Source organism: Hyla sarda, chromosome 2, assembly GCF_029499605.1.
Source record: "Hyla sarda isolate aHylSar1 chromosome 2, aHylSar1.hap1, whole genome shotgun sequence".
Classification (NCBI taxonomy): domain Eukaryota; kingdom Metazoa; phylum Chordata; class Amphibia; order Anura; family Hylidae; genus Hyla; species Hyla sarda.
This window is the reverse complement of record NC_079190.1, coordinates 45,166,490-45,194,437: the sequence shown is the minus strand read 5'-3', so window position 1 is coordinate 45,194,437 and position 27,948 is coordinate 45,166,490. Positions and strand designations below refer to the sequence as shown.

The window sequence follows — 27,948 nt, the reverse complement described above, 5'->3', positions numbered from 1 at the left end:
AGACCACTGGTCTAGGAGACTCCCCACATCGACTTGGCAGGTCCCCTATGGAGGCACATTACCCCCCCTTTAACCCATGATCAATGTCGTGACTGCCTGCAATGTATAGATGTAATGGAAAAAATACTGTGGCCGACATTTATCATTGTAGTTGTAAGTGAAGTATTTTTCTACACCTTTTTTTTGTGTGCTATAATGTGTAGGAACACCAAATGGATGAAATGGTCGCAGGGAATTTGATACATTTTGTGCAGGTCACATTTTCGGAAATCTCTCTCTTCACATACACCAAAAAACTAAGTCTGGGCTGGTGGAGTTTGATACTTTTCAGTGGCCTTGCTCATTTTTTTTGCACCTTTTCACAAAAAGGTGCAGGTCATAAAACCCGTCCATATCATGTGTATTGCTAAAATCAGTGGATTGCAACTCAAAATCAGCAGAAATGTGTAAAAAAAAAACGCAAATAAACCCTGCTTGCACCTTTTTTGCGTCTTTTGTAGACACAAAAACAGTCTAAAGGCAATGATAAACGTCAGCCTGTGTGTGTGTGTGTATATATGTATATATATATACATATACATATATACACAGTGACCCCCCCCCCCGACCTACGATGGCCCCGACATACGATAATTTCAACATGCGATGGCCTCTCAGAGGCCATCGCATGTTGAAGGCAGCATCAACATACGATGCTTTTGTATGTTGGGGCAATCGCATAAACGGCTATCCGGCAGCGCAGACTGCTTCAGCTGACACTGGATAGCCATTTACGGTGCCCCGTGTGCTCCGGTGATGGTCACTCACCTGTCCTCGGGCCTCCGGAGCGTCCTCTTCGGGATCCCCTCCATCGTCGGCGCTCTCCATCGTTGTCATCGCGTTGCCACGCACGCCGTCCCGTCATCCAATAGGAGCGGCGTGCGTAATGACGTACCCGGGCAGCAGAGACGTTCGGGAGCGGCGGGGACACCATGGGGACGTGGCAACAGCGATGGAGGGCGACATCCAGGGCAGCGGTGACGGGACCGAAGCGGCGGGGACAGGTGAGTACAGCCTCCTATACTTTACATTGCACGGATCCTTCAACATATGATGGATTCAACAAACGATGGTTCATTTGGAACGGATTACCATCGTATGTTGAGGGACCACTGTAAATATATAATATATGTATATATATATATATATATGATGTGTCTCTCACATCATGGAATAAATTCACCGTTCTTTTGAACTCTACCTGTGGTGTGCTGCTTCTATATTTTCGTTTACATTGAGGAACCAGTGGACCGAGGTTCAGAATATGCGGGCACCCCAATTTCTTTTTTTCTTGATATCTCTGGAGGTGCTGTTCTTATTGGATATTTATATATATATTTTATAATGTGTAAGCCTCAGAGTGGAGTGGCCTTGCTAGGCATCATCTGTATTCTGTGATTGAGAATTGAAAAAGGAACAAAAAAAATTGGACGGAATGTGCATTGTCGTTTCTACTGCACGAGTAGGTGCACATGAGCATATAATGGCTACTTACTATCGCTCAGCTGTATAAAGCTGTAATACGGTGCCGCTGTATTCTTTATGATAGTTTAGAGGTCTTTCGACAGAAAAAGAAAATAAGGCACTTCCTTTAAAATGTAAAACTATGGACTCAACCCCTTTTAAGTTTACGATGCTGGAATTGTAACCAATGTGTTTTACATACTTAGGGTCTATTCACACGTACAGATTTGACGCACAGGTTTTAGTTGTGTTCAATTATTCAGTTTACATTGAAATCTGCAGCAGGATCCTGTGTGTGAGAATAAACCATTGAGGTGCAGCATAGGACAATACGGGGGTACTTCTGCCAGAGGTAAGAAAACAGAATGGCCAAGCATCCAGCAATGTTTCATTTCATTGCTAGGGCACTCGCAGCAGAATTCACAGATCACTATCACAGTTTGAAGATGGATTTGCTGGAAGTCCCATAGATTTGGATGAAACTTCCAGCAAATGTTTCCCGAGTTTGCGATAGTCTCGGGCTCAAAAATTGGTCCGCACGTCCTACACAACTATTATATATATAACAAGTACACAGTCACAAGCTACTGCTGCTGAACAAGTACAAACAAAAGAATTACAGCAGCACACTGCTAGCACTAAGCTGACATGTTTAACATTGCTATACTGCTATAGAGGAAAATAGTTTTTTTTTATGATGTGGTCTGGTCTTTTTTATGATGTGGTCTGATGCTGGGGGAGACAGGGGTGCCAGTTCTTTGTAGGGTGCACATATGAGATGTCCTCCCCTATATAGCATTGTGGCTGACCGGCATCATAATTGGAATAGGTGCCTATCCTGCCCTTGTATCAGTAAGTGTGGTCTTTTCTTCTGTGATTTTTTTTCCCCCCTCAACTGTGTATGTGTCCTGAGGATGCACACACAGCTGAAAGCAGAAGAATGTGCCCCAGATCCCCCACACAGTTGGAGGAGAGGGAGCTCATGTGCCTATTAAGCTGCCTGCAAGCCAGTGCACTAGCAATGCTGGATGCTATTGCATTATTATTATTTTTTATTTTTTTGCCCCTGGCCAATGTACCCCCTCAGTCTGCATCATGTACCAGCTTGGGTACAGATGATTGTGAACCACTGATTTACAGAATCAGAGTGATGTTTACCATAACAGTAAAGCCGAAATGTTTGACGGTGGCATGCTAATGACTATTGAACCAACGTATGAACACAGTACTAAGACAATGAGTGATTAAGACTATTATTGCAGAACAAGCAACTAAACGTGTGGAGAATATCAATGACCAGATCCTGTCCTACGCGTACAGACTACAGTGGAAGGGGGGAGGTGACCACCGTATATGCACATATTTTGTTTTGGGCAGCACTGACACATGGCCCTTGGGTTCTAGTTCATCACCCCTAAGCTACCATCATTAAAGGGGTATTCCGATATACAAAAGTTTACTTTATTCGCAAATATGTGGTACAAGGTAAAAATCCTCAATATATAGTAATTTTAATGGTTACTGTTGTTTTTAAAGAACTTCCCCTTTATATGATAGTCTGTGATTCTTAAAGAATACCTGTCATGATCTTGTTAAATGTTATAATTAGAGATGAGCGAACTTACAGTAAATTCGATTCGTCACAAACTTCTCAGCTCGGCAGTTGATGACTTTTCCTGCATAAATTAGTTCATCTTTCAGGTGTTTCCGTGGGCTGGAAAAGGTTGATACAGTCCTAGGAGATTCTTTCCTAGGACTGTACCCACCTTTTCCAGCCCACGGGAGCACCTGAAAGCGGAACTAATTTATGCAGGATAATTCATCAACTGCCGAGCCGAGAAGTTCGGGACGAATCAAATTTACTGTAAGTTCTCTCATCTCTAGTTATAATCCTCCCAGTTCACTGCCCCCACCATGATAAACCACCCCCTGCCTTTATTGTTATTTTTTTTTTTTTGAGTTTTCTACCTTGATATTGCTCTGTATTTTCTGCTCAGTCTCTGGCAGATTCACAGACTGGGAAGGGGCGTTCCCCAGCAGGCGTAACATCATCTGAAGCCAAACAGGGGAGAACTTCCTCCCTCACTCAGCCACACACAGCCCAGACCAGTTCAGTGTGAGATGAGCTCTGATTGGATAAGGCTGTCCCCCCCCTTTACATTTCCTGATTTTGGACTTCTGCCAGGCCAGCAGGAGTCCAAAGTCTGTGCAAGAGATGAGGGGAAATGTGCTCTGGACAAGTAAGGAGACATCTAGTGGCAGCTTTTCTTAAACACAAAACTTCATTTTTTTAAACAAAGTACATTAGAAAGATTTTTTATTTACATTATGAAGTGCAATAGCAAAAATTTGTTTTAATGAGCATGCACATTTAAAGGAGTACTGCAGTGTTAGACACTTATCCGCAGCATAAGTGTCTGATCGCAGGGGGGTCTGACTGCTGGGACCCCCGCAATCTCCTGTATGGGGCCCCGACTCTGCCCTGCAGGAGGCGTGTCCGCCGCAGCTTGACGCTGCGGCCAACACGCCCCCTCCATGTATCTCTATGGGACAGGTGGAGATGCAGCGTTCATGCATCCCCGCCTCTCCCATGGAGCTGTGGTGGACACGCCTCCTGCACGGTAGAGCTGGGGCCCCATATGGGAGATCGCGGGGCATCCTAGCAGTCGGGCCCCCCCCCCCCCGTGATCATCCTGTGGATAGGAGATAAGTGTCTAACACTGCAGTACTCCTTTAACATATTTCTAAATAATTTTATTTACCAAAAATGATTCCTTAGGGTATGTTCACACTACGTAATTCCCGTGGAATTCCGCAAACGGAATTACGTGCTGTGAACATAAACATTAGTGTGAATGGGTTTCCCCAAGACCCATTCACACTGTGGAATTTCAGCGGCGGACAATTCCATGTTCATTCTTTGCGCGGAGGTCCTCGAACACTGCATAATCGTCAATGGCGACGGAGCAGTGCCGCACGGTCCTACCGCCGAAGTATTGCGGCGGCGGCCGCCAGAATGGAATCTCCACTAGCGGAATTCTGCGAGCGAAGATTCCGTTCATAATCCGTAGCCTGAACATACCCTTAAAGGACAACTGCAGCGCTAGCAAATTAGGGCCCAAATGTAATAATATCACAAGTTATATAAGTTTCTAAATGGGATCCATTACCTGGCTGGTCCCGTTTCTCTGCTATGCCGCCACCGGAAGTCATCTCCTGGTTCCCTAACGCGCGTAGCGTCGACCTATTATTCTCTATGGAGACGCCATCTTGATCGACGCTACGTCACAAATGCCCATAATGCGCCGGGGAATTGCTTCACTCCCCCTGCCGCTCTTCGCGCCGGCCCCCTCCTCCCATCTTATAAATATTCATAATGTTATTATGCGCTCACATTTGATTGGCTGAGCGCACAGTAGGGGCCGCTAGTGCTTGGGCGGTGTCAAATGTGCCCCCCGCTAGCATGATCGCTACCATCACCGCTAGCGGGGTCCCTGTGCCCACTAGCGGTGTCACAAGAATGCCTCCCGCGAGCGCTACCATCACCGCTAGCGGGGTCCCTGTGCCCACTAGCGGTGTCACAAGAATGCCTCCCGCGAGCGCTACCATCACCGCTAGCGGGGTCCCTGAATGCCGAGCGTGAGCGCGGCTCTGTTCCCCATCCCTGTCAGCTCTCAGGGTATGGGAACAGATTTAAAAGCCTCACGCGTAGCCAACGTAGTACTGCACATGCGCAGTACTACGCAAATAGCGTAGGGCTAACGTTAGGCTCCTTTTAAATCTGTTCCCGTACCCTGAGAGCTGACAGGGACGGGGAACAGAGCCGCGGTCGGCATTCTTGTGACACCGCTAGTGGTGATGGTAGCAATCGCGCTCGTGGGAGGCATTCTTGTGACACCGCTAGCGGTGATGGTAGCGCTCGCGGGAGGCATTCTTGTGACACCGCTAGTGGGCAAATGGATCCCGCTAGCGGTGGGGATTGATCATGCTCGCGGGGACACTGGCTGACAGGCGCAGCGGGGGGACACAGTAAATGGATTAGTTTCTATCGGGCCACAGAAGCACACCGGGACAAGTGAGGGTGCCGCGCTGGGCTCTACAATTCATCCGGAGGGTGGGGAGGGGCCCGACCGGTATAGCGGTATGGGCAAAAATCCATACCATGGGAGAAAAAGAAAACCGGAATCCTGTTCTCACCGGTACACCGCCCAGCACTAGGGGCCGCAGCCTATCAGTACATGTGGTGAGGGTGGAGAGGGCTGATGAGCTGGGAGGGGGAGGATGGGAGGAGATAACCATAAGGGAAGGAGCTGTGGGCGTCACTTTGTTATAATTTATTATAATTTCTCCGGGGGCGGGGGGAAGAGCAGCAGCTAACAGGAAGCTGGTGCAGGGAGTCATGGGAAATGTAGTCTTTATGACATGGCTGCTTACTGCTACAGGTGGCAATTACAAGAGAATGGCTGGACCAAATTTGACATATGAGATATTGTTGGAAAGGTCTTTGAAAGCGCTATCAGATGAGGTAATCTTTTTATTTTTATTTTTTTTTTTTTATGTATAAGCGCTGCAGATGTCCTTTAAAGGGAAACTGATAGTGGGATTTGTTGTTTGTTTGTTTTTTAATCTGGCAGACAGTATGAATATGTGCCAGAATGGACCATATGTTCTGAGGCGTTTATACACATAACACTTCATATATTATCAGATACAGCACAACAATGACACATTGTAGTTACTAATGTGAGAGTCTATGCTTAAAGGGGTTGTCTGGCTTGGAAAAAAAATACTACCTGAATCTTGTTGATAGGCAACGCTACAATTTCACGTAGTAGGCACTATTGTACAAGATTAAATCACATCATAAATAGCATTGATATGAAATGAAAAAAAAAAAAAAATATTAGACTATGGGCCATACTTTATGACAAATTGCCCTAATGTATGCCCCAAAATGTGATGGAAATGCCGCCCTATACCTTACACCATATTAGGCTTTATATAGAAAAAAGAAGCATGGTTAAGGCTGCGTTCAGATGTCGTATTTTAGTCATTATTAACAAAAAACAAAAATGGGTCAGAAACACAGAAAAGGGTGCAACTTTTTCCAGATGTTGCAAAACTACAACTCCCAGCATGCCTGGACAACCGTTGGCTGTCCGAGCATGCTGGGAGTTGTAGTTTTGCAACATCTGGAGGTCCACAGTTCCTTTGTTTGACCTTTTCCTCTATATACATACTATATGGCTGGATTTAAAGAGGTTATCCAGGAAAAAAACATTTTTTTATGTATCAACTGGCTCCAGAAAGTTAAACAGATTTGTAAATTACTTCTATTTAAAAAAAATCTTAATCCTTTCAGTACTTCTTAGCTGCTGAAGTTGAGTTGTCCTTTTCTGTCTAAGTGCTCTTGCTCTCTGATGACACGTGTCTTGGGAACTGTTCAAAGTAGAAGCAAATCCCCATAGCAAACCTCTTCTACTCTGTGCAGTTCCCGAGACAAGCAGAGATGTCAGCAGAGAGCACTATGGCCAGACATCTTCTGAAAATCATAACGCTTTAAAGTTTGCACATAAAATTCCATATTATGGCTTATTTTTTGTGCCACCAATTCTACTTTGCAGTGACGTTAGTCATTTTACCAAAAAATCCACAGCAAAATGGAAAAAAAATTCATTATGCAACAAAATTGAAGAAAAATTTCATTTTGTAACTTCCGTTTCTATGCAGTTCATTTTTCGGTAAAAATAACACCTTATCTTTATTCTGTAGGTCCATATGGTTAAAATGATACCCTACCTATATAGGTTGGATATTGTCGTACTTCTGAAAAAAATCTTAACTACATGCAGGAAAATTTCTATGTAAAAAATTCTCCTCTTCTGACCCCTATACCTTTTTTATTTTTCCGTGTATGGGGCGGTATGAGGGCTAATTTTTTGCGCCGTGTTCTGAAGTTTTCATCTGTACCATTTTTGTATTGATTGGACTTTTTATTCATTTTTTCATGATATAAAAAGTGACCAAAAATACGCTATTTTGGACTTTGGAATTTTTTTGTGCGTACACCATTGACCGTGCGGTTTAATTAACGATATATTTTTATAATTCAGACATTTCCGCACGCGGCAATACATATTTTTACGTCTATTTTTATTTACAGTTTTTTTAATTGGAAAAGGGGTGATTCAAACTTTTATTAGGGAAGGGGTTAAATAACCTTTAATAACTTTTTTTTCACTTTTTTTTTGCAGTGTTATAGCTCCCATAGGGACCTTTAACACTGCACACACTGATCTTTTACACTGATCCCTAAAAAGTCATAGCTTTGCATGGATCAGTGTTATAGGCGGTCGATTGCTCAAGCCTGTATCTCAGGCTTGGAGCAATCAAATGCCGATCGGACACGAAAGAGCAAGGTAAGGGGACCTCCGTTCACGTCCTAGCTGATCGGGACATCACGATTTTATCTGAGCTGCCGGGAAACTTTCACTTTCATTTTAGACGCGGCAATCAACTTTGATCGCCGCGTCTAAAGGGTTAATAGCGCGCGGCACAACGATCGGTGCCGCACGCTATTAGCCCAGGGTCCCGGCTATCATTAGCTACCGGGACCGACCCGGTCTGACGCAGGGTCACGCCGGGACCCCGTTTTAAATACCGGGACCGGGTGTAGGGCATACAGGTACGCTCTACTTCCTTAAGAGGTTAAAGGGGTACTCCGCTGCTCAGCATTTGGAACAAACTGTTCCGAACAATAGAGCCGGTGCCGAGAGTGCGTGATGTCATAGACCCACCCCCTCAATGCAAGTCTGTGGGAGGGGGCGTGACAGCCATCATGCCCCCTCCCATAGACTTGCATTGAGGGGGTTGGGTGTGATATCATGAAGGGGCTGGGCTATGACATCACAAGCTCCCGGCGTCGGCTCCAGGGTTCAGGACAGTTTGTTCCAAACGCTGAGCAGCAGAGTACCCCTTTAACAGAGAGAGTTTTGGGATATTTTTGTTGGGAAGCAGACAACCCATTGGTTTAAACCTACGCCATGATTTAATTCTTGCTTACTAACGATGTCTTGTAAATTACATAGGTCCCTGTTCACATTATGAAGTTGCGTTTTCTGATAAATATGAGTTATATATCTAGATGTTTCACTGTTTCTGTACACTAGGGGTTCATTTTTAACCCGATGTTCATGAGAGTCTATTGCATACGGGTTACCCATTGTTTTAATTGTTTCTTCAGCTATCAGTTATTTGGAGTTCACTTATTTTAACGTTGTGTGTATTGCTTGCAGGAAGCTTTTGAAAAGGTGGGACACCATGAAACGCGTCAAACAGAGTTTTTGCTTCACTGTACATGTTTGTAAGCTGATATTTTAAAGGAATAAATAAAGCCTGTGAATTTTATCCACTTACCCATTGGCGCTGGACTTTCTTCTCTGTCCGTACCCTGCTCTCCACTACACCGGTCAGAGGGTGAGCTGATGTATACTCTTTTGTTGCAAGTTATTATCTTAATGGGACAACCCCTTTAAGTTGGCATCCTTCCCTAGGGCTTCCTATATGCACAAGCCAACAATGCCCATTGGTACATCCAGGTCCTGATGTTGCCTTATGTGTTTGTGATCCATACCCAGGAATTGTTATTTGATATTATTATAGATGCATTTAATGATTCCATATTGTGCTTTACAAGCTGTGCGCTATGGCTTAGTTCACACCTTATGTGTTCTTGCTCAGTGTATCCTATGCTTAGTTGTTCATTGTTTGTGTTTACTTACCATTTTCATGACCATTTACCTACTATTTGTTACTTGTTACTCATTGGATATTTCACGTAAAAACCAAAACATGAAAAAAAAAATGCATTTTCAAAAGTTTGAATTTTAAAAAATTTAATAATTTTTTTCACCCAGTCAACAATAACAGTGGAATCTGCATTTAATGTCAATGAAGTTACAGTACTATGCATTGTCATAGACATAGAATTGAAAAAAATATATTTATAAAAAAAAGTTTATTCAAAAATACTTTATAAAATGTGAACACTCAGGTATCTGTCAAATAGCACATTTATTATAAATTTATTAAAACTGCTTTCCATGGAGTCAGCCTAAGTACGGTTAGATATTAGTCACGTTAGAACATTAAAGATTCAAGTTATTGATAAATAAACAGGAAAACGGTAGGAAAACTATGTATTCTGGCAATCCTATAATGGGCAAATGTCACATGAAGGCATCTGCATATCTTTACAGTCCTCCCAAGCATCTGTGGTCTGATCATTACCATCTCTATAGGACGCCCTATATGGCTTACTCACGGTAAGAACAGGTTGGTATAGCAAACAAACAGTTAAAGCAAACATAGCATGAGGTCCCTGTGGGACACTTCTGGGAAAAATGTAAAGTAGTTTAGCAAAGCCTTGGCTAGCATTACATTCTGAAAATTCCCCATCGTTCCTGAGACAAGCTATATGGCCCATCACACTATATTATTTTTAAGGGAAACAGCCTTCTTTTATATGTTCCCTCAACGATGAGTCATTTGGTGATTCCTGGTGGCTTCTTCCTACCCCACCAGCAGGGGCATAACTATATGGGTTGCAGAGGTAGCAGTTGCCATAGGGCCCTGTGAGTGAGTGGGCCCCAAGGCACCTTTGCCCCATAAAAAGACACTAGTAGTATAAATGATACATGGTAACCATGGGGGCCCTGTTGCAGATTTTGCACTGGGGCCCAAAAGCTACAGGTTACGTCTCAGCCCATTTGCCTTGCTTAATATATCTCTTCCTGATTGGGTATAGGGAGAGATCTAGCTATCAAAACAAGTGGGGTGAAAAGAAGTCACTGAAGACCTCCTGGATGACTCAAGGTTCAGGCAGCATGGAAGCAATGACGGGTTTGCTTTAAGATGATACATTGGAGAAGTATCATTTGCTGCGTCAAAGACAATCCATAAATTTACAAAAAGGTTGACCAGGGAATGTTCAAATTTCCTGTTTGTTCCATGTTGCTGTTGATCTATAGATTTGAGCAAGGCCGATCACTTTCCGAAAGTTTGGTGGACCGAACTTTTGGAAAGCTTGCTCAACTCTAGTAATCTACTACACAGCTCCTGTGGAGGACCATTAATATAATTGGTACATTATCACGAGAATTGTGTCAGAATTCATAGAAGTCACGTAGCCCTGTAGATATCAGACAAAAAATGTTGGTGGTGTGATGAAACATTACTTTTGCATGGGCCATCTAAAGGGTGTTCCACTAGACAGGTATGTGGCCATCTCACAATTTTGTAAAATATCTAACTATAACTGGTAAGTATAGGAAAATCTTCTATAAAATATAACCTTAAAATAACAGCCATATACAGTGGGGCAAAAAAGTATCTAGTCAGCCACCAATTGTACACGTTCTCCCACTTAAAAAGATGAGGTCTGTAATTTTCATCATAGGAATACCTCAAATATGAGAGACAGAATGAGAAAACAAAATCCATAAAATCACATTGTCTGATTTTTAAAGATTTTATTTGCAAATTATGGTGTAAAATAAGTGTTTGGTCACCTACAAACAAGCAAGATTTCTTACTCTCACAGACCTGTAACTTCTTCTTTGAGTCTCCTCTGTTCTCCATATGTTACCTGTATTAATGGCACCTGTTTGAACTTGCTATCAGTATAAAAGACACCTGTCCACAACCTCAAACAGTCACACTCCAAACTCCACTATGGCAAAGACCAAAGAGCTGTCATAGGACACCAGAAACAAAATTATAGGCATGCACCAGGCTGGGAACACTGAATCTGCAATAGGCAAGCAGCTTGGTGCAAAGAAATCAACTGTGGGAGCAATTATTAGAAAATGGAAGACATACAAGACCACTGATAATCTCCCTCGATCTGGGGCTCCACGCAAAATCTCACCCCGTCGTGTCAAAATGATCACAAGAACAGTGAGCAAAAATCCCAGAACCACACAGGGGGTGACCTAGTGAAGGACCTGCAGAGAACTGGGACCAAAGTAACAAAGGCTACCATCAGTAACACACTACGCCACCAGGGACTCAAATCATGCAGTGCCAGACGTGTCCCCCTGCTTAAGCCAGTACATGTCCGGGCCCGTCTGACATTTGATAGAGAGCATTTGGATGATCTAGAAGAGGATTGGGAGAATGTCATATGGTCAGATACCAAAGTAGAACATTTTGGTAAAAACTCAACTTATCGTGTTTGGAGGAGAAAGAATGCTGAGTTGCATCCAAAGAACACCATACCTACTGTGAAGCATGGGGGTGGAAACATCATGCTTTGGGGCTGTTTTTCTGCTAAGGGACCAGGACAACTGATCCGTGTAAAGGAAAGAATGAATGGGGCCATGTATCGTGAGATTTTGAGTGAAAGCCTCCCTCCATCAGCAATGGCATTAAAGATGAAACTTGGCTGGGTCTTTCAGCATGACAATGATCCCAAACACACCGCCCGGGCAACGAAGGAGTGGCTTTGTAAGAAGCATTTCAAGGTCCTGGAGTGGCCTAGCCAGTCTCTAGTTCTCAACCCCATAGAAAACTTTTGGAGGGAGTTAAAAGTCCATGTTGCCCAGCGACTGCCCCAAAACATCACTGCTCTAGAGGAGATCTGCATGTAGGAATGGGCCAAAATACCAGCAACAGTGTGTGAAATCCTTGTGAAGACTTACAGAAAACGTTTGACCTCTGTCATTGCCAACAAAGGGTATATAACAAAGTATTGAGATGAACTTTTGTTATTGACCAAATACTTATTTTTCACCATAATTTGCAAATAAATTCTTTAAAAATCAGACTGTGATTTTATGGATTGTTTTTTCTCATTATGTTTCTCATAGTTGAGGTATACCTATGATGAATATTACAGGCGCCTCTCATCTTTTTAAGTGGGAGAACTTGCACAATTGATGGCTGACTAAATGCTTTTTTGCCCCACTGTATTTTTATGTAATCTACTAGGAAAATGTCTTTATTCAGGATGCAAAAATACTATTTACTAAAAATGTTTTTGAAATGTTAAAATGTAGTATTTATTCAATATTCTTTTCCAATAACATTATACATACTCATTTTCTCTGGTATAGTTTATTTGGCTAAAAAAAATATCTGAAAATAGCCTATTTTTTTTAGTGGAATTAATTAAATTTAGAAAATATCCCTCTACAATATCGCCTACGATGTGGAAGCCAAGCACTAACTACACTTTCTCAGGAGTAGTTGAGGTCCAATTGGTTGGTTTTGTCAGACATCACATGTGGAATCACACTTGTAGATTTTGGTGCAGATTTTTTAAGCCAAATCCTGGAGTAGATACAAGAAATGAAGATGGTACCCGTTTTCCCTTTATACTTTTCAGTTTTTTTGAATAAATTTTTTCCGATTTTGGCTCCAAAATTCTGACACATTTTTGATTCTAGCCTTAAAGGTAAAGGGGTACTCCGCCTCTAGACATCTTATCACCTATCCAAAGAGTAGGGGATAAGATGTCTGATTGCAGGGGTCCCGCCAACGGGGACCTCCGCAATTTCTCTGGGTGCAGCGCCGGAGGCTTGTGACATCACGGCCACGCCCCCTCAATGTAAGTCTATGGGAGGGGGCATGACGGCTAGCCTTTATTTCCCAGCCAAGTGTTAAGCAGGTAGAGCCCATCTGTGATAGTGCCACAGACAGGCATGCCTCCTCGCCTGTCCTCACCTCTCAGCACATCCTTGATTAATGTAAAGAGTCCCAAGAGTCCTGTACATCAGTCAAGGAGGGCGTGACCATGACATCATGAGCCTCCGCCCTGCAACCCCAGTCATTCGGCACAAAGCAAAGTTTGCTCCTTGCATCAGATGTCTGGGGTGCCGCAGCCGAGACCAAGGGAGTCCCCAGCGGCGGGACCCCCACAATCAGACCTCTTATTCCTTATCCTTTGGATAGGGGATAAGATGTCTAGGGGCGCAGTACCCCTTTAATCTGGCCGCTATAGTCAGACATGTGACTCTACAACTCTTATTCTATTTTACCTTTGGTTTTATATGTTGACATTTTCTTATACTCAACCTTGGATTCATGCATGGACTCCTTGTTACTTCCATGGATGGACTATACTGTGGCTAATGTGCACATACATGCATAGAAGCCAACCTATAGTTCTTGCTGAAAGTCTTTCTTCCGAGCTGGAGAATATAGAAGGGCACTATAAGTTTTTTTTTTTTTTTTTGTTTCACAGGCACTTAAATCTATATTTACTATGTACTGGGAGTTTTGTTTTTGAGTAAATATTAGGGGAAATATTCCTGTTTCTGTCTTTATTTCTCTACATAAGCCCTACAAAATAAAATTATATCCATTCCAATTTGCGGAAAAAAAAATAGAAAGTCCCACAAAAATATATAATAGGAAGCACAAATAAAAATTAGCTTCAACTTTCAGCATTCCAAAATGTGAACTTTGTGGAGTGGTCAGTGGTGGAAAATACCGCCATGTGTGTTCTTACCCTAAACTACAGTCCTACAGCCACATTCCTCGTGTTGATCTAGGTCTTTCTTAGGATACCACAATAGCACAAGTGCTCTGTCTTCCTTTAAAGTGTAAAGGAGTAGATTTACTGTTAGATAAATTTACTAGCTATGAAGCAAAACTTATTCCCATCGGGGACACTTATGGCCTATTCAGTAGATCTACCTTGAGAACGAGGGCCCCCTGCCTCGCAGCTGCCATAAGTAGTTGGGAAGCTGAAAACGGTCAAACTATGCATTACCTCTATAGGAGTAATGTGCACTGAGCAGAAAAGCTAAACAGTGTAGCCTTTTTATTTCCCAGCCAAGTGTTAAGGAGGTGGAGCCCATCTGTGATAGTGCCACAGAAGGGCATGCCTCCTCGCCCGTCCTCACCTCTCAGCCCATCCTTGATTGATACAAAGAGTCCAAAGAGTCCTGTACGTCAGTCAAGGAGGGGCTGGTTTGTGAGAGTGAGTAAGGAGACGTGCCGGGCTGTGGCACTTGAGCAGCTCGGTTCGGCCTCCTTGACACTTAGCTGAAACCACTATTAGCTTCAGTAAAGGTGCAGTTTGTGTTTATACCCTAAGGCCATGTTCACCCGAATTTTCCGTGCTGTATTCTGCATTGGAATTCAGCACCAAAATTTTGCTGCAGCAGAGTCCCATTGAATTTAATGAAATTCTGCTGCGCTGTGCACATGGCGGAATTTCCATGCCAGATGTCCGGAATCTCTGTGTGGACATTACAATGTACCCTAAAAGTTATCTAATAGTGTCTGCAGCTCTTAGCAGCAAATACAGATTGACTTTAAAGGGAACCTGTCATCAGTTGCATGCTGACTGAACCATGTGCAGGGACATGGACAGGCTCCTTTATTTTGACTGATTAGGATTTTCCCTGAAATGCTGCAATGTTTCAGAAAAATCACAGTTTAAAAAAACAACCCAGAATGGCGTGAAAAATCATCTGGGTGGTCCCGGCCAGCCAACCATCAAAATGCCCATATGATAGTTACACATGAGGCATTCAGGAATATTCGTATGTTATAATGTCAGTGTTTTGGTGCCATTAAATGCGCAGTAAATGTAAAACTTTGAAGTTGATGGGGCAAACCACCATGAATACATTAAGTTGCTATCTTCCTAACTAACAAAACAATGAGGCTCAAAGATAGTGGGTACACGACCAGACACTGTCAATGGGCAGCTATGATTACCTATTGTATACTTGAAAGCTACCGCAGAAACACTAGGAAGACACCCTGTGAAACTTGGCCTTAGAGAGTTTAAAAAAACAAAAACATGTAAATGAATTCCCCTAGATTAAATTCTTACAATAATTTGACTTTTCAGTCAGTAAATGTATCTGAAAATTCCTTTGCCACCCCGTATTATCCCCTCAGGAACAAAGTTTTTCACTTTTCCACAAAACTTGTAAAAGTTAGAATTTGCAATCTCTAAAGATTCAAATGCAAATTTACATGATTCACGTCTACACATTATGTATCAAAGAAAGCGTCGTCATTTATATATTCAGTACTTTGGAATCAGGCACTGCCTCCGCTAATGTCACCAAATGCTTCACATGTCAATGGAGCCCCAGATGCCGAGAATCCCAGCTGAGCAAAGCTGCAGGTCTGTGCGCACCTAAGATTTACCCATAAGGCTGTTTAAAATAAAAAATGCAAAAATAAGTATTCAATAATAATGTGCATGAAAGAACAACTATCACCTAGGGAACCATGTCTCATAATGCTCCATGTTGAAATCCAGTCTAAACCAAAACCAACAACTATGTCTTACTTTTTGACTCTACAAAATGGAACTGTCCTTTGGTTCAACTAATATATCCACCAATTGTTTATGTGCATCTACAATTTCCCTATACACTGTAAAATGTCTCTTCAATCTGTAAACTTGTCCTCACAGGTTCCCACAAAATCAACACACTCTTGTTCTGCTGCTGCCATTATTATTATGATATGACTGGATACATCTCGGCACTGTTCATAATACCGATTTGTACTTTTTACAGCCATGTCTTTAGTAACAATCAAATGAATAGAGAAGTCACTTCCCCATACAAAATCAGTACAGTCACTCCTACTGCTGTCCATAAAGGCATCAATTTATAGGGTGCCTTTTTCCCCTGCTTCTTAAAAACAGGTCAAACGTAGACAAAGAAAAAGATACTTGTTTGAAAACAATAAGAAAAAGTTGCCCATAAGAATCAAGAACATATATAAGAACATCTAGTAAATAATTAGACATAGACATGATATTTCTGTTCTCTGAATGATCTTTTGGCCTAGAGACATCTCTACTTATTATAGATATTTGGGTTGGTTGTGTGGACAAGTTATGAGTAGAGTAGGGCCACCAAACACATCGGCTGTACTTCTCCATAGGGTTTTATTTCTGGCCTCCAAACACATCAGAGGCCTCTCACCTAGCCAGCCCTCTGCTCTGTACCGCTGAGGGGCAAGAACCCCAAAATAGCAGTCTACAGATGGTTAACTCTTTCTTTTAGGAGAGAGTCTGGTTTGGTATATAAATCCCATACAGCAGATGGCAATCTTCTCATGGAGACGCACTAGACCCTTGGTTCTCCAGTAAACATCAACATTAGATCAGTTAACAAAAATGTCATGTCTATGACCAGTTTTACTGTCATTTTTTGAATTTTTTAAATCCCCCCTATAAAAACAAATGTAATAAACAATACCAAAGTCACAAAGGATCTGCTATTTGAATAGCTGTATACTGAAAATGTCAAAAGAATTGTATTTGTAAATGTAACAATTTGTATCAGAAAGTGGATTATGAAATTATTTACAGTTATACTGTCTAAAAGAGGACCACAACCTGTAGAAAATAATGGTTTATCACAATAACAACAATATTTGAAAAAGTTTTGTTACAGTTTCTAAAAAGACACCAACTTCAGATTATTCTTTTTCTTAATATCACATACATTTCAGGAATGACTTAATGCAGAATTGGCTTGGACTACCTTGAGCCCAACAGGGAGATGAGACTGTGGGCTCACCATCTCATTTTAAAGAACAGAGGCATATCCCTTCAGTGAGCTGTAAACCTCAAGGGCTTTCATAATGTAATGGTATGGGCCAACTAGAAAATCCTACTGTGCTCTGATTGGCCAGTCTGACTCTGGGGATTACACATGGAGCTTTGATCGACTAAAATGTAGAATCCAACCAGCAACATGTCAGATTTGGCCATTGCGAACGATTGTCCGCGCATAATTTACCAACAATGGTCGGCTGAAATCTTCAAAATCAGCTGACCATTATGGGCCAATTAGAAGATCCTACTGTGCTCTGGAGGGTTGGTCTGACCATGACTGTATGAGAAATTCACGGTAAAGTCAACCTTTAAAATCTCCTTCACTTCATAATAACATGTGATGATAATTAATGGGGGGGGGGGGGGTCAAATGTACTAAAATATGGATGACATCACTATGAGAGTGTTTATGATGGTCAAAAACTTTCCAGGTAAAAGAGCTTCATATTTGCTCAGAAGTTCAGAGGGATATAATAAAACTGTGTATAACACAAATTCCTCTGTACCAGATATAACGATGCAAATACTAAATTCAATAAGAGCCCATTTTACAAACTGGATTGTAAACACAGATTTCTTTAACATTAACTCATATGAATCTATATCCTGTTTAAAAAATAAACGTTATGAAAGTCATCAATAAAAAAAAGTACAATAAAAGTGCCGTACATTGTGTGTACATCGTCTATATATTGTAACCCATGTTTGTCGGTAAAATACAAAACAAAACAAAAAATAAAATAAATAAATTAGGTTAAAAAAATTAAATCAGTGCCGTTTGGTCTTTGTTTCATACAAAAAAACAACAACCATATAGTACAAAGAGTCTACAGTGTTATAATGCTTAGTTCAGGTAATAAGCTACATGGATGATCAACCCACTATCAAAAGAATCAGTCCCTTTTATAATTTTACTTTGATCACAAGATGACAGAACATGAGTCCTTCGTATCTGAGGATATACATAGATATCAGTCAAAACTCTAATCTAGAGCGGAACATTGAGGAAAAAAAAGTAATAAATAGAAAAATAACAATAAATTAATTTGGAAGAACTAAAGGCTATTGTTAGTGGAAGCAGTTAATTCTTTTACTGGATTAATATAGGTCATTGTCAATTGTAAAAAACAAATAGACAAGCACGTCACCACTGCGTAAGATGCTTCTTATGTAAGGGCTCATGCACATGGATGTATTAAGGCTCTATGCACGGGGCCATTATACAGCACCCACAGAGGTCTATGGGGCTCTACTGTAGCTCTAGAAACCTTATTAGGTTATGCTCCTACACAAACACACCAAATGCAAATGTACCAAACTCTGGTGCAGTTTAGGCCAAAAATAGTTGGTCAAAACTTGGACCAGATAGTCTAAGAATGCAATAAATCTAGCCATTTATTAGACCATCTGTCCACTGTTTCATGGGACTCATTTTGAGACGTATAAAAAATGTAGGTTATATGTCTCAAAGAACATTAAAAAAAAAATCAGCCCCATTTTCCAAACTGAAAAATCGAATTACCGTAAATAGATGTGCTGTCAGTTTTTTTCAGGACTAGTTTTTGGTCTGTTTACATCCCAAAATAAGTGGTTTGCAAATTTCATTGTGGCCTTGGTTGTAGACCAAAAGTGGACAAAAATGGACAAAAACAAAAAAGACTGGGACAAATTGTTAAAAAAAATGTTAATTGTTCCAAATGTTAGAAATAAAATGCTCGAGGCTAAGTGCGCACACTGTATTTTAAGCCTCATAAAAACATAAATTTTACTGTCAAACCTTTTTATTTGTTTTGCCATTTGAAATAGCTGGCTCTTGCATTTTTTTTACTTTTTTTTTGCCTTTTTTGATTCCTTTTTCCACACTTTTTCAGAAATTTTTGGTATTTTTTTTGTAAATGCTATTATGCAGTCGATGTTTTTTAAGTGACATTTTTTAGAAATCTGTGGCACTAAATTTCATGTCTGTAACAATTACGAATGTAGAATTGAACTAAATGTAAACTGACATTTTCTCATTAAATACAATGGAATGGATTGGTAAACAAATATACTTTTCTGGTCGTTTTTTGAGACGTAAAACTTTTTGTTTGTGTGTGCACATAGCCTTAAGGAGAAATTCGCTAACAGAGGAACAAAGAATATCTCTGTGATATGGCACAGTACTGATGGCACATGGAGGCCCTAATGCTCCGTAATACATGTGCATGAGGCCTAAGTCAGAAAAGGGAGGGGTGCTTTAAGCTGGTTCAATAGGAAATGAGAAGAATCAAAAGTGCTTCTCTGAAAACCCCTGATGCATCAAAAATATCAAAATATAAATAAAATATCTATGCTTATAAAATTAATGTTTGGCCCAAGCCCAAGGCTGCCTGTAATGTGTCAAGGCAACTACAAAAAAATTAAATTAAAATAAAAAAAACAGCCTTTGCTAGTAGTACAAATGCAATATAACCCTGTGCTGTAACTGAGCGATCACACCTCAATACAATACTTGAGCACTGCTTAAATGTGAGCATACAGGTGTACATTGGAGATGCATGGCTCAGTAATAAAACATACATGATTTACTATATAACCCCCTTGCTGAGAAGGAGATTACAAATGCTATTGTAGCAAACCTCCTTCAGCATTAGCTGAACAAAAGAAATAAACTTCACACCGCAAAAGGTGTATAGTTTTTTTTTTGTTATTATCTTCAATATCCACACTGGGATTTTTCCAACAAAATTGCTGCCGCGAGCTGTTGGGCGTCAGTGACGTGCGGATTTCTTTTCATAACTATTCGCACAAGTTCTGCTGGAAAGATGTTGCACAAGTTCACAAAAATCTTTTCTCTGGTATTTGAAAATCTTTGGGGTTCCTGAGGGATTCCACAATAGGGTACCCTCCAAGAGGGATCTTGGGTTTCTGGTGGGCTTTGGAAAGCAAATTGCTCATAACACGGTTGGGATGGGTTACCCTGCATTGGATAGTTTGGTCGATAACCATAAGCATCCCCGTAATTCACTCGGTCCCAGCTTCTAGGACTCTCATGACTTAAATAGGTTTTGCGTTGACGCTGTGGTGGGCTTTCGTACAGCCTTGAATCAGAGATGCTTTCCATTCTTGTAGACACTAGAGATCTTCCCATGATTCCGTTCTTTGATACAGGGGATTTTTGGGTCACATGGTAGTCATTCGGGCAACTTGACCGAGCTGCAACAGCATGGTGCTGCAGAGGCAAAGACATGTAAGGTGGTAGCGTCTTGTGGTGGTGCTTCACTTCTTGGTCATGGCCAAAACTTTGAACCCTTGTCAAAGGGTCATGGTAACCTTGCATGAATGCTTGAGAGCTTGAGCGATTGTGTGGATGCATGTGTTGGCACTTCATGTTATCTTCCAGTTGTGGATCAGGCGAGCTAACATAAGAACGGTCATTATATCCAGCATAGGAATCACTACTCCCACAGCTCAAGCTACCATCACTACTGCAGTCAGATGCCACAGAACTTATCCTGTAATCCGTATCCAAAGAAAAACGCCTTTCTGGACTCCGGGTTCCAGAGATGCTCAGATTTGAGTAAGCATTCATCATGGAATAATATCCAATATCCACTGGGGATTCACATTTGGGATACTGTTCACATGACATTGTCCCATGGTTCTTTGTGGACATCAGCATTGGAGAGTAGAGTCCGGGTGGTACTTGGTCCTGAGATGGTAAATGCACAGTAGACAGTAAGCTTCTAGATGGCGTTGTACTTTGGGGTTTCATACTTGATATACTAACTAGGGACGGCACAGACCTGGTTTCCAACTTGTTTTTGGAGGGAAGCTTCTCCTCCATGTCATAAGCCTGAGTTCTAATACTTGGGTCTGATTGCCTCTTTGGAGTTGAGCGCTTTAAATCTGAGTTGGTGTCTATCTTGGTATTTGATGGAACACTGTTGCTCTTCACTAGCCCAACTTCAATGGCAGACTTGGTAATGTTGTTCCGAGACATGGCACGAAGTTCATCTGCTACTGACCGCTGAGGCTGGTTTCCTCTTTCTGGGTGGTAATATTTGCACTTATGCCCGTAGGTGCATTTCTTTCCTAGGAAGTAAAAAAAAAAAAACTTTATTGATTTAGATTCCAAATGATTTGTCTGTAATCTTTGAGATTTATGTTACTATAATACTGCTACTATTAAATAAATGATAACACAACATGGACAATATTGATGGGGATGCTGACATTCCAGGGGCTTGGCTCTGTTCACATCATGTTTGGAGCTTTCCATTAAAGGTATAGGTTGGAAGGACTCATGAGGTGTACATCCACTTTTGCACTGTTTGGGCACACAGTGGGATACCTCAACTTTACAGCTTCCTCTCTGTAGTAACACGGCCACATATGATCTGCCCACTCAACGTGTAGGTGCAATTACCTCCAGGCTCTGCTACTGTGGCCTCCCTGTCTGGCACCCATTACCCTTCAACATTATGCAGCATTACAGTATATGCAGGAGCAGTGGCACAAGTTCCGGGAGTCCAGCTCATTGACTACACCTTTACCAGGGCAGATGTGCTGTCTAACAACAGGACGGTGCAAATACTTTCTTGCAGGCTACCATGGTATGGAACAGAGTGGACTACTACACAACTCTATGCCTTTTTCCTACAGTTTAGTGCCATGAGAAGTACCTAGAGACCCTCTTTTGGCCTTTGTCTAGGAATGGAAGCCTATGGACACGTTTAGCATGTACATTGGGAATTCCTGGCATACACTAGAGGAAAAACATAATGTGAATGTAATGTCAGCTTGGCTCTCCACCATTACTCTAAATGTAGTGACCTTGGTGTTCAGCTATGCATCACCACTTTGGGTCTTGTCAGTGATTTCCAATTCTGACACAGCATTCAGGGCCTGACTAGTATTCATTGGGCCCAGCTACTATAAAAAAATAAAAAAAATAGACAGTACAGACTGTAGTGGCCATTGATTTTCTCCAAAGTAGGCACCAAATGTGTTTGGCTCGTGTTGGACCTTTGGAGCCCTGTTGTATGTAAGGCCTATTTCAGGGGTACTCCGCTGCGCCAGTGTTTGGAACATTTTGTTCCGGATGCTGAGCATGGACGGCGAGGGTCGTGACGTCACAGCCATGCCCCTCGGGATGTCATGCTACGCCCCCTCAATGCAAGTCTACAGGAGTGGGCGTGGCATCTGCCACGCCCCCTCCCATAGACTTTCATTTAGTGGGCGTGGCGAGACATCATGAGGGGTGTGGCTGTGATGTCACAACCCCCACAACACACACCCAGTATTCTAAATGAAAGCCGGGTGCTGCACAGAGATCACAGGGGTCCCAGCAGCGGGACCCCCGTAATCAGACATCTTATGCCCTATCCTTTGGATAGGGGATAAGATGTGTAGGAGTGGAGTACCCCTTTAATGTGTCAGTATCGAGACTTTGCAACCTTATTAGCAGCGTTATTGCTTCATCTATAGAGTCACTTACCATAAGGACACGGCTGCTTCTTGTACTCAGGCACAACAGGCTTCTTTCTTAAAAAGTTGTCCAGGCTTGGTCCATGACGGCCTAAAGGATCATCAGGTGGCATGAATCTAGACAAAAAATAAATACAGGGCTGAGCTGTAATACTTCACACAACCTGTGGACAGATGTGGCGCAGTTTTTGGAAGAAAGCAGACTTGTTTGCTTAATCACAACCTACATCAAAGGCCACAAATACACAACTGTGCATAAAAAAATAGGGGATGTATTACATCAACCAAAACAACCCAATAAACAACCTCAATAGTATCTAAGAAAAATCTAATCAAGCAAATCTAATGCAAAATGTATCAAATTTTATTAAACACATTATATAAACAAATGACAGGGACAACCCTTGGATACCCCCCCATAAAAAACACAAACACTTCAGACAGGATAAAAACAGCGGTGGGGGAACACCGTAACAAAAACTAATGCAGTATGATAGAGTGAGTACTAATGTATTGCTATATATTGCACCTACTATGGGTTCACATTCAAGTAGCTTAGATAAAAAGATCACTGAATAGCATACGCATGCTTGTATGTAACGGTTAATTATAACTATGTTGCATACTCTAAGCATACCTCACAATAAGACAGTCACCATAGATACAAGTGAACATACTAACCACGGCGAATCAATGCGCACCGCTCCGGTGTTCCCCCACCTCACACTCCAATGCGTTTCGCCCCAATTCGTCCGGGTGTGATGAGGAGGGGGGACACAGGGAGCTTTATATATGGGGGGGGGTCCATAATTGCTTACCAATTGCGTTGGTGCCATCTATTGCGGCGCTTGGTGTGCACCACCCGGAGTCTCCGCGCCTCCAGATCTCCATCATCCTCTCGCAGGATCTGCCGTCGTCAGTGACGTCACCCGAGAGAGGAGAACGCGACCCAAAGCAGTCCGGGCATGCTGGGAGTTGTAGTTTTGCAACATCTGGAGGTCTGCAGGTTGAAGACCACTGGTATAGGAAGTTGTACTCACCTGTCCCCGCCACTCCGGACCATCACCGCTCGTCACCGCTGCCCGGGATGTCGCCTTCCATCGCTGTCGCCGCGTCCCCGGGGTGTTCCCGACGCTCCGGCAAGGCCTTCTCTTCCCCGGCATCCTCGCTCTCCGTCGCCGCCATTACATCGCTACGCACGCCGCTCCTATTGGATGACGGGACGGCGTGCGCATCTATGTGATGTCAACAATGGAGAGCGCCGGCGATGCAGGGGATCCCGAAGAGGACGTGCCAGAGCCCTGAGGACAGGTAAGTGATCGTCAGCGGACCACACGGGGCACTGTAAACGGCTACACGGTGGCAGCTGAAGCAGTCTGCGCTGCCGGATAGCTGTTTATGCGATGGCCCCGACATACGAAAGCATCGTATGTTGATGCTGCCTCTGAGAGACCATCGTATGTTAAAATGATCGTATGTTGGGGCCATCGTAGGTCGGGGGGTCACTGTATAGGCAGAAAGAGAGTAAAGAAAGGTGCAAGTGCGTGAAAAGTGCAAGTGCGTGAAAGAGGGCAAAATTAATATAATAAAGTGAATGAGAGTGCTCATCACTCCCGGACGAATTGGGGCGAAACGCGTTGGAGTATGAGGTAGGGGAACACCTGAGCGGTGCGCATTGATTCGCCGTGGTTAGTATATTCACATGTATTTATGGTGACTGTCTTATTGTGAGGTATGCTTAGAGTACGAGACATGGTTATAATTAACCGTTACATACAAGAATGCGTATGCTATTCAGTGATCTTTTTATCTAAGCTACTTGAATGTGGACCCAGAGTAGGTGCAATATATAGCAATACATTAGTACTCACTCTATCATACTGCATTAGTTTTTGTTACGGTGTTCCCCCACCGCTATTTTTATCCTGTCTGAAGTGTTTGTGTTTTTTATGGGGGGGGGGGATCCAAGGGTTGTCCATGTCACTTGTTTATATTATGTGTTTAATAAAATTTGATACATTTTGCATTAGATTTGCTTGATTAGATTTTTCTTAGATACTATTGGGGTTGTTTATTGGGTTGTTATGTTTGTTTAATCCCCTACAACCTCCTGACCATGAGAACTATATAATTTGAATGGACAGTCCTTATATTATAACATCTAGTATTTGTTTCTAATCCTATTAAATGCACACTGATAATGCACTTTATTTAATCTCATACATTTCAGACCACCTTATAAACCTCTTTTACTTATGAGGGCTTGACAAGCATTTATCTGTGTAGAAGCGAAAAAAGACGGCTGCCTCAATGCTATTTATAGAAGATTACTTCAGAGTAATACGACATCTTCTACTTCAGTGTTCTATTCTATTTCCGCCATCTACGGGATTTCTTCTTTTGTTACTGTACCTACGTAGTGTCGCTCACGACAACATCGTTCTGAATCACCAATGATAATTAATAGTGATACAATAAAGGAGGTGACTAACGGGGTCTACCTTATTAATGCACAGTAGGAAAATCCAAGGTCCATCACTGGATTATGAATAAAACCGCGGATTAAAAGCCATTATTATTTTTAAATTAGATTTCATGTAATAGGTTATTAAAGGTCACATCTGGTCCAGATTCATTTCCAACTCAGTGTCTCACTCTATGAGAATTCATCATATTTGACAAGCAACGAATGACATTAAAGGGGTTATCCAGGAAAAAACTTTTTTTTACATATCAACTGGCTGCAGAAAGTTGAACAGATTTGTAGATGACTTCCTTAAAAAAAATCTTAATCCTTTCAGTACTTATGAGCTGCTGAAGTTGAGTTGTTCTTTTCTGTCTAAGTGCTCTCTGATGACACCTGTCTCGGGAACTGTCCAGAGTAGAAGCAAATTCCCATTGCAAACCTATTATGCTCTGTGAAGTTCCTGAGACAAGCAGAGATGACAGCAGAGAGCACTGTTTCTAGATAGTTAAGAACAACTCAACTTCAGCAGCTGATAATTATTGGAAGGAGAAAGATTTTTTAATAGAAGTCATTTACAAATCTGTTTAACTTTCTGGAGCCAGTTGATCTAAACAAAAAAGTTTTTTCTGGAATACCCCTTTTAATGACCACGTTCATTTTGTGATTTTCAGTCTATTTAGCCATTATGTGCCCACTAGAGGCAATGAATTTGAGCACTGACCCTTCATAAACTCAATTGATATCCTTGTATATACATTGTATATACAGTACTAATCATCAATAAGATCTAGAATGTTATGAGAGAATCTTCAATCTGAGGAAGGGGGAAGTTACCCCAAAATGCGTAATTGTTAAATTATCTTCACTAACAAACAAGTCCTTCTCTGGACCAAAAGAATATTAGTCACTTACTACCTTATTTAACAGGATTTAGGAGTGCCTAGTTATTACAAAAACATTTTTTTCCTACTGCTATTTCGGTTGACTAAAGTACAGGTTGTCCCCACTCCTGGGGACCTCTGGGCTGAGCTGCTATCTCTATACTTTTGTACCCCTATGATTTTGGGGTGATAAGCGCATATATAAGGAGTTTGGGAAGCACCAGGAGGCAGCTACCCATGTTTGAGAGATTTTACAAGACTGCTTTGGGTGTTGGGCCTTGAGCACAATGCCATCTGCCGAGTGAAATTCTACTCCTAGGGTAGAATTCAGATTGTCCTACATGTCTACACGAGAAGCGCTCTCTTGTTTTGTCTTATTTGGTGATCGTCCATCTATGAAAACTTCCCGACCTCACTGTGTGCTGTGTACTCGCTCTTCTACATGTAAATTTGTACAGCAATAAATGTCAATAATATTAATATTGTGGGTTTTCCTTTTGGCACCGGAAAATACAGTCGTTTGGACATTGTACATTTGGATAATCTGTATCTACATAAAAAATAAATTGTAGGGATTATGGATCCTATATAAGAGTTATAGCCTGTACGGAAATCATTACTTTATTGGCCAGTAACAAATAATCCTAAAAGTAAAGGTTGCCTACACATTCCTTATGATTTTTTTGACAAGGGCAGGGCACACATACCATAGAGGTAACCCAAGTAGATAGAGTACTAAAGGGCCTCGCCTTTATACTATAGTGTGTGTGTGTGTGTATATATGTATATAGATATCAAGGCTTGAACTGTGAGCCGCTCACGGTTAGCACGCCCACCTCACCACCTGAGCCACGGGCCGACCGGTACCGCCTCCGGCTAGATGCTTGTACGAAAAGAACAATAGGGTCCGGCACTAGAGTGGTTGCAGGTAAAAACTGTTTGTTGCTTTATTGAAGATATCGCAGTACAAAGCTGGAAGTCTGACGCGTTTCGCAATAATGCGTAATCGCAGACTCACGTAGATGTGGGCCAGAGGAAGCGCCTCAGTGCGTGAAACCGGTTGCCACCCCCCTGTCACGCCCCCGCCTCACCTGTTCCATCTTTGCTCCCTGTGTGTCTGTCTGCTCTGTTTTACCGGCTCAAGTCTGGAATAAAGTTCTACTATGTTGCTGAACCTCTGATGCGGTGAGTGCTTTATCTACATGCTCTACTTGCTAAGTTTCTGTTGTTACTGGACCTCTTTGATATTAGCACCACCATTACCCATAGCAACTATACAGCAGACAGACGTGGATATCAGCTGTATTACTTTGTTCAGAATATAGCTCTCCATATCGCAGTAGCGGTGCCAGATTTCCCTCTTTGTGAACAATATATATATATGTGTTACTATAGGGCCTAGCTCAATTAGATTCTGCCCTTTATTTTTAAAGAGAACCCATGTTGAGATCTCCCCTTCCTAGTTACCAAACAAAGGAGTGTCGGGAACTAAGCCAAGAATCCTGGAAAAGAGATGAGAGCAAACAACCTCTCATCTCCCCGGAGGATAAGGGTGTAGTTGTGTTAACCAACCCAAGTAGGTGGCCCCATTTCAATCTTTACTCGGTGGCCACCTCATCTCTATGTACATTCTCTTGCTCTATGCAATGCATCATCTACGGGATTCAAAGACATGCATTCGGAGACTTCTCAGAAACATCATTTTGAATCTTAAAAAGAAATTATTTGTTCAGAATTCGTCAACATTTGAAGGACTTACTTGTCGTTGACGAATGAATACATGAGCAGCCTTTCGTCAATGAATTTCTTCCACTCGGGCTTCTCATTTGCCAGATCCCTGTAGTTATCATTCGACACTATAATGCCGTCTGACTCGAAGGCCAACTTCACTATAAAGCGATCATCATAGCAGACCACTCTCCTGCCCTGCACACGCCGAGACGGGGTGAACACCAAGGTCTTGTCCTTCTCCAGCTTCCGTAAGATTTCTTGATCTAGGAAAAAAAAAAACAATGATTAATTAATGC

The 27,948-nt window shown here is 42.0% G+C and overlaps 1 protein-coding gene across 8 annotated transcripts in view; it reads right to left on the bottom strand.

Moving 5' to 3' along the window:
* Positions 1-19,038: 19,038 nt before the first annotated feature.
* ZC3H12C (zinc finger CCCH-type containing 12C) overlaps positions 19,039-27,948 on the bottom strand; it is a 185,709-nt gene continuing 176,799 nt past the window's right edge. For all 8 annotated transcript variants that reach the window (XM_056561678.1, XM_056561674.1, XM_056561675.1 and 5 more), the window contains 3 exons: positions 27,681-27,915; positions 22,584-22,690; positions 19,039-21,178 (listed from right to left, as the gene is read on the bottom strand). In XM_056561678.1, coding sequence (XP_056417653.1) covers positions 19,800-21,178; positions 22,584-22,690; positions 27,681-27,915 — 1,721 coding nt within the window. In that variant the 3' untranslated portion in view covers positions 19,039-19,799. The remainder of the gene's footprint in view (positions 21,179-22,583; positions 22,691-27,680; positions 27,916-27,948) is intronic.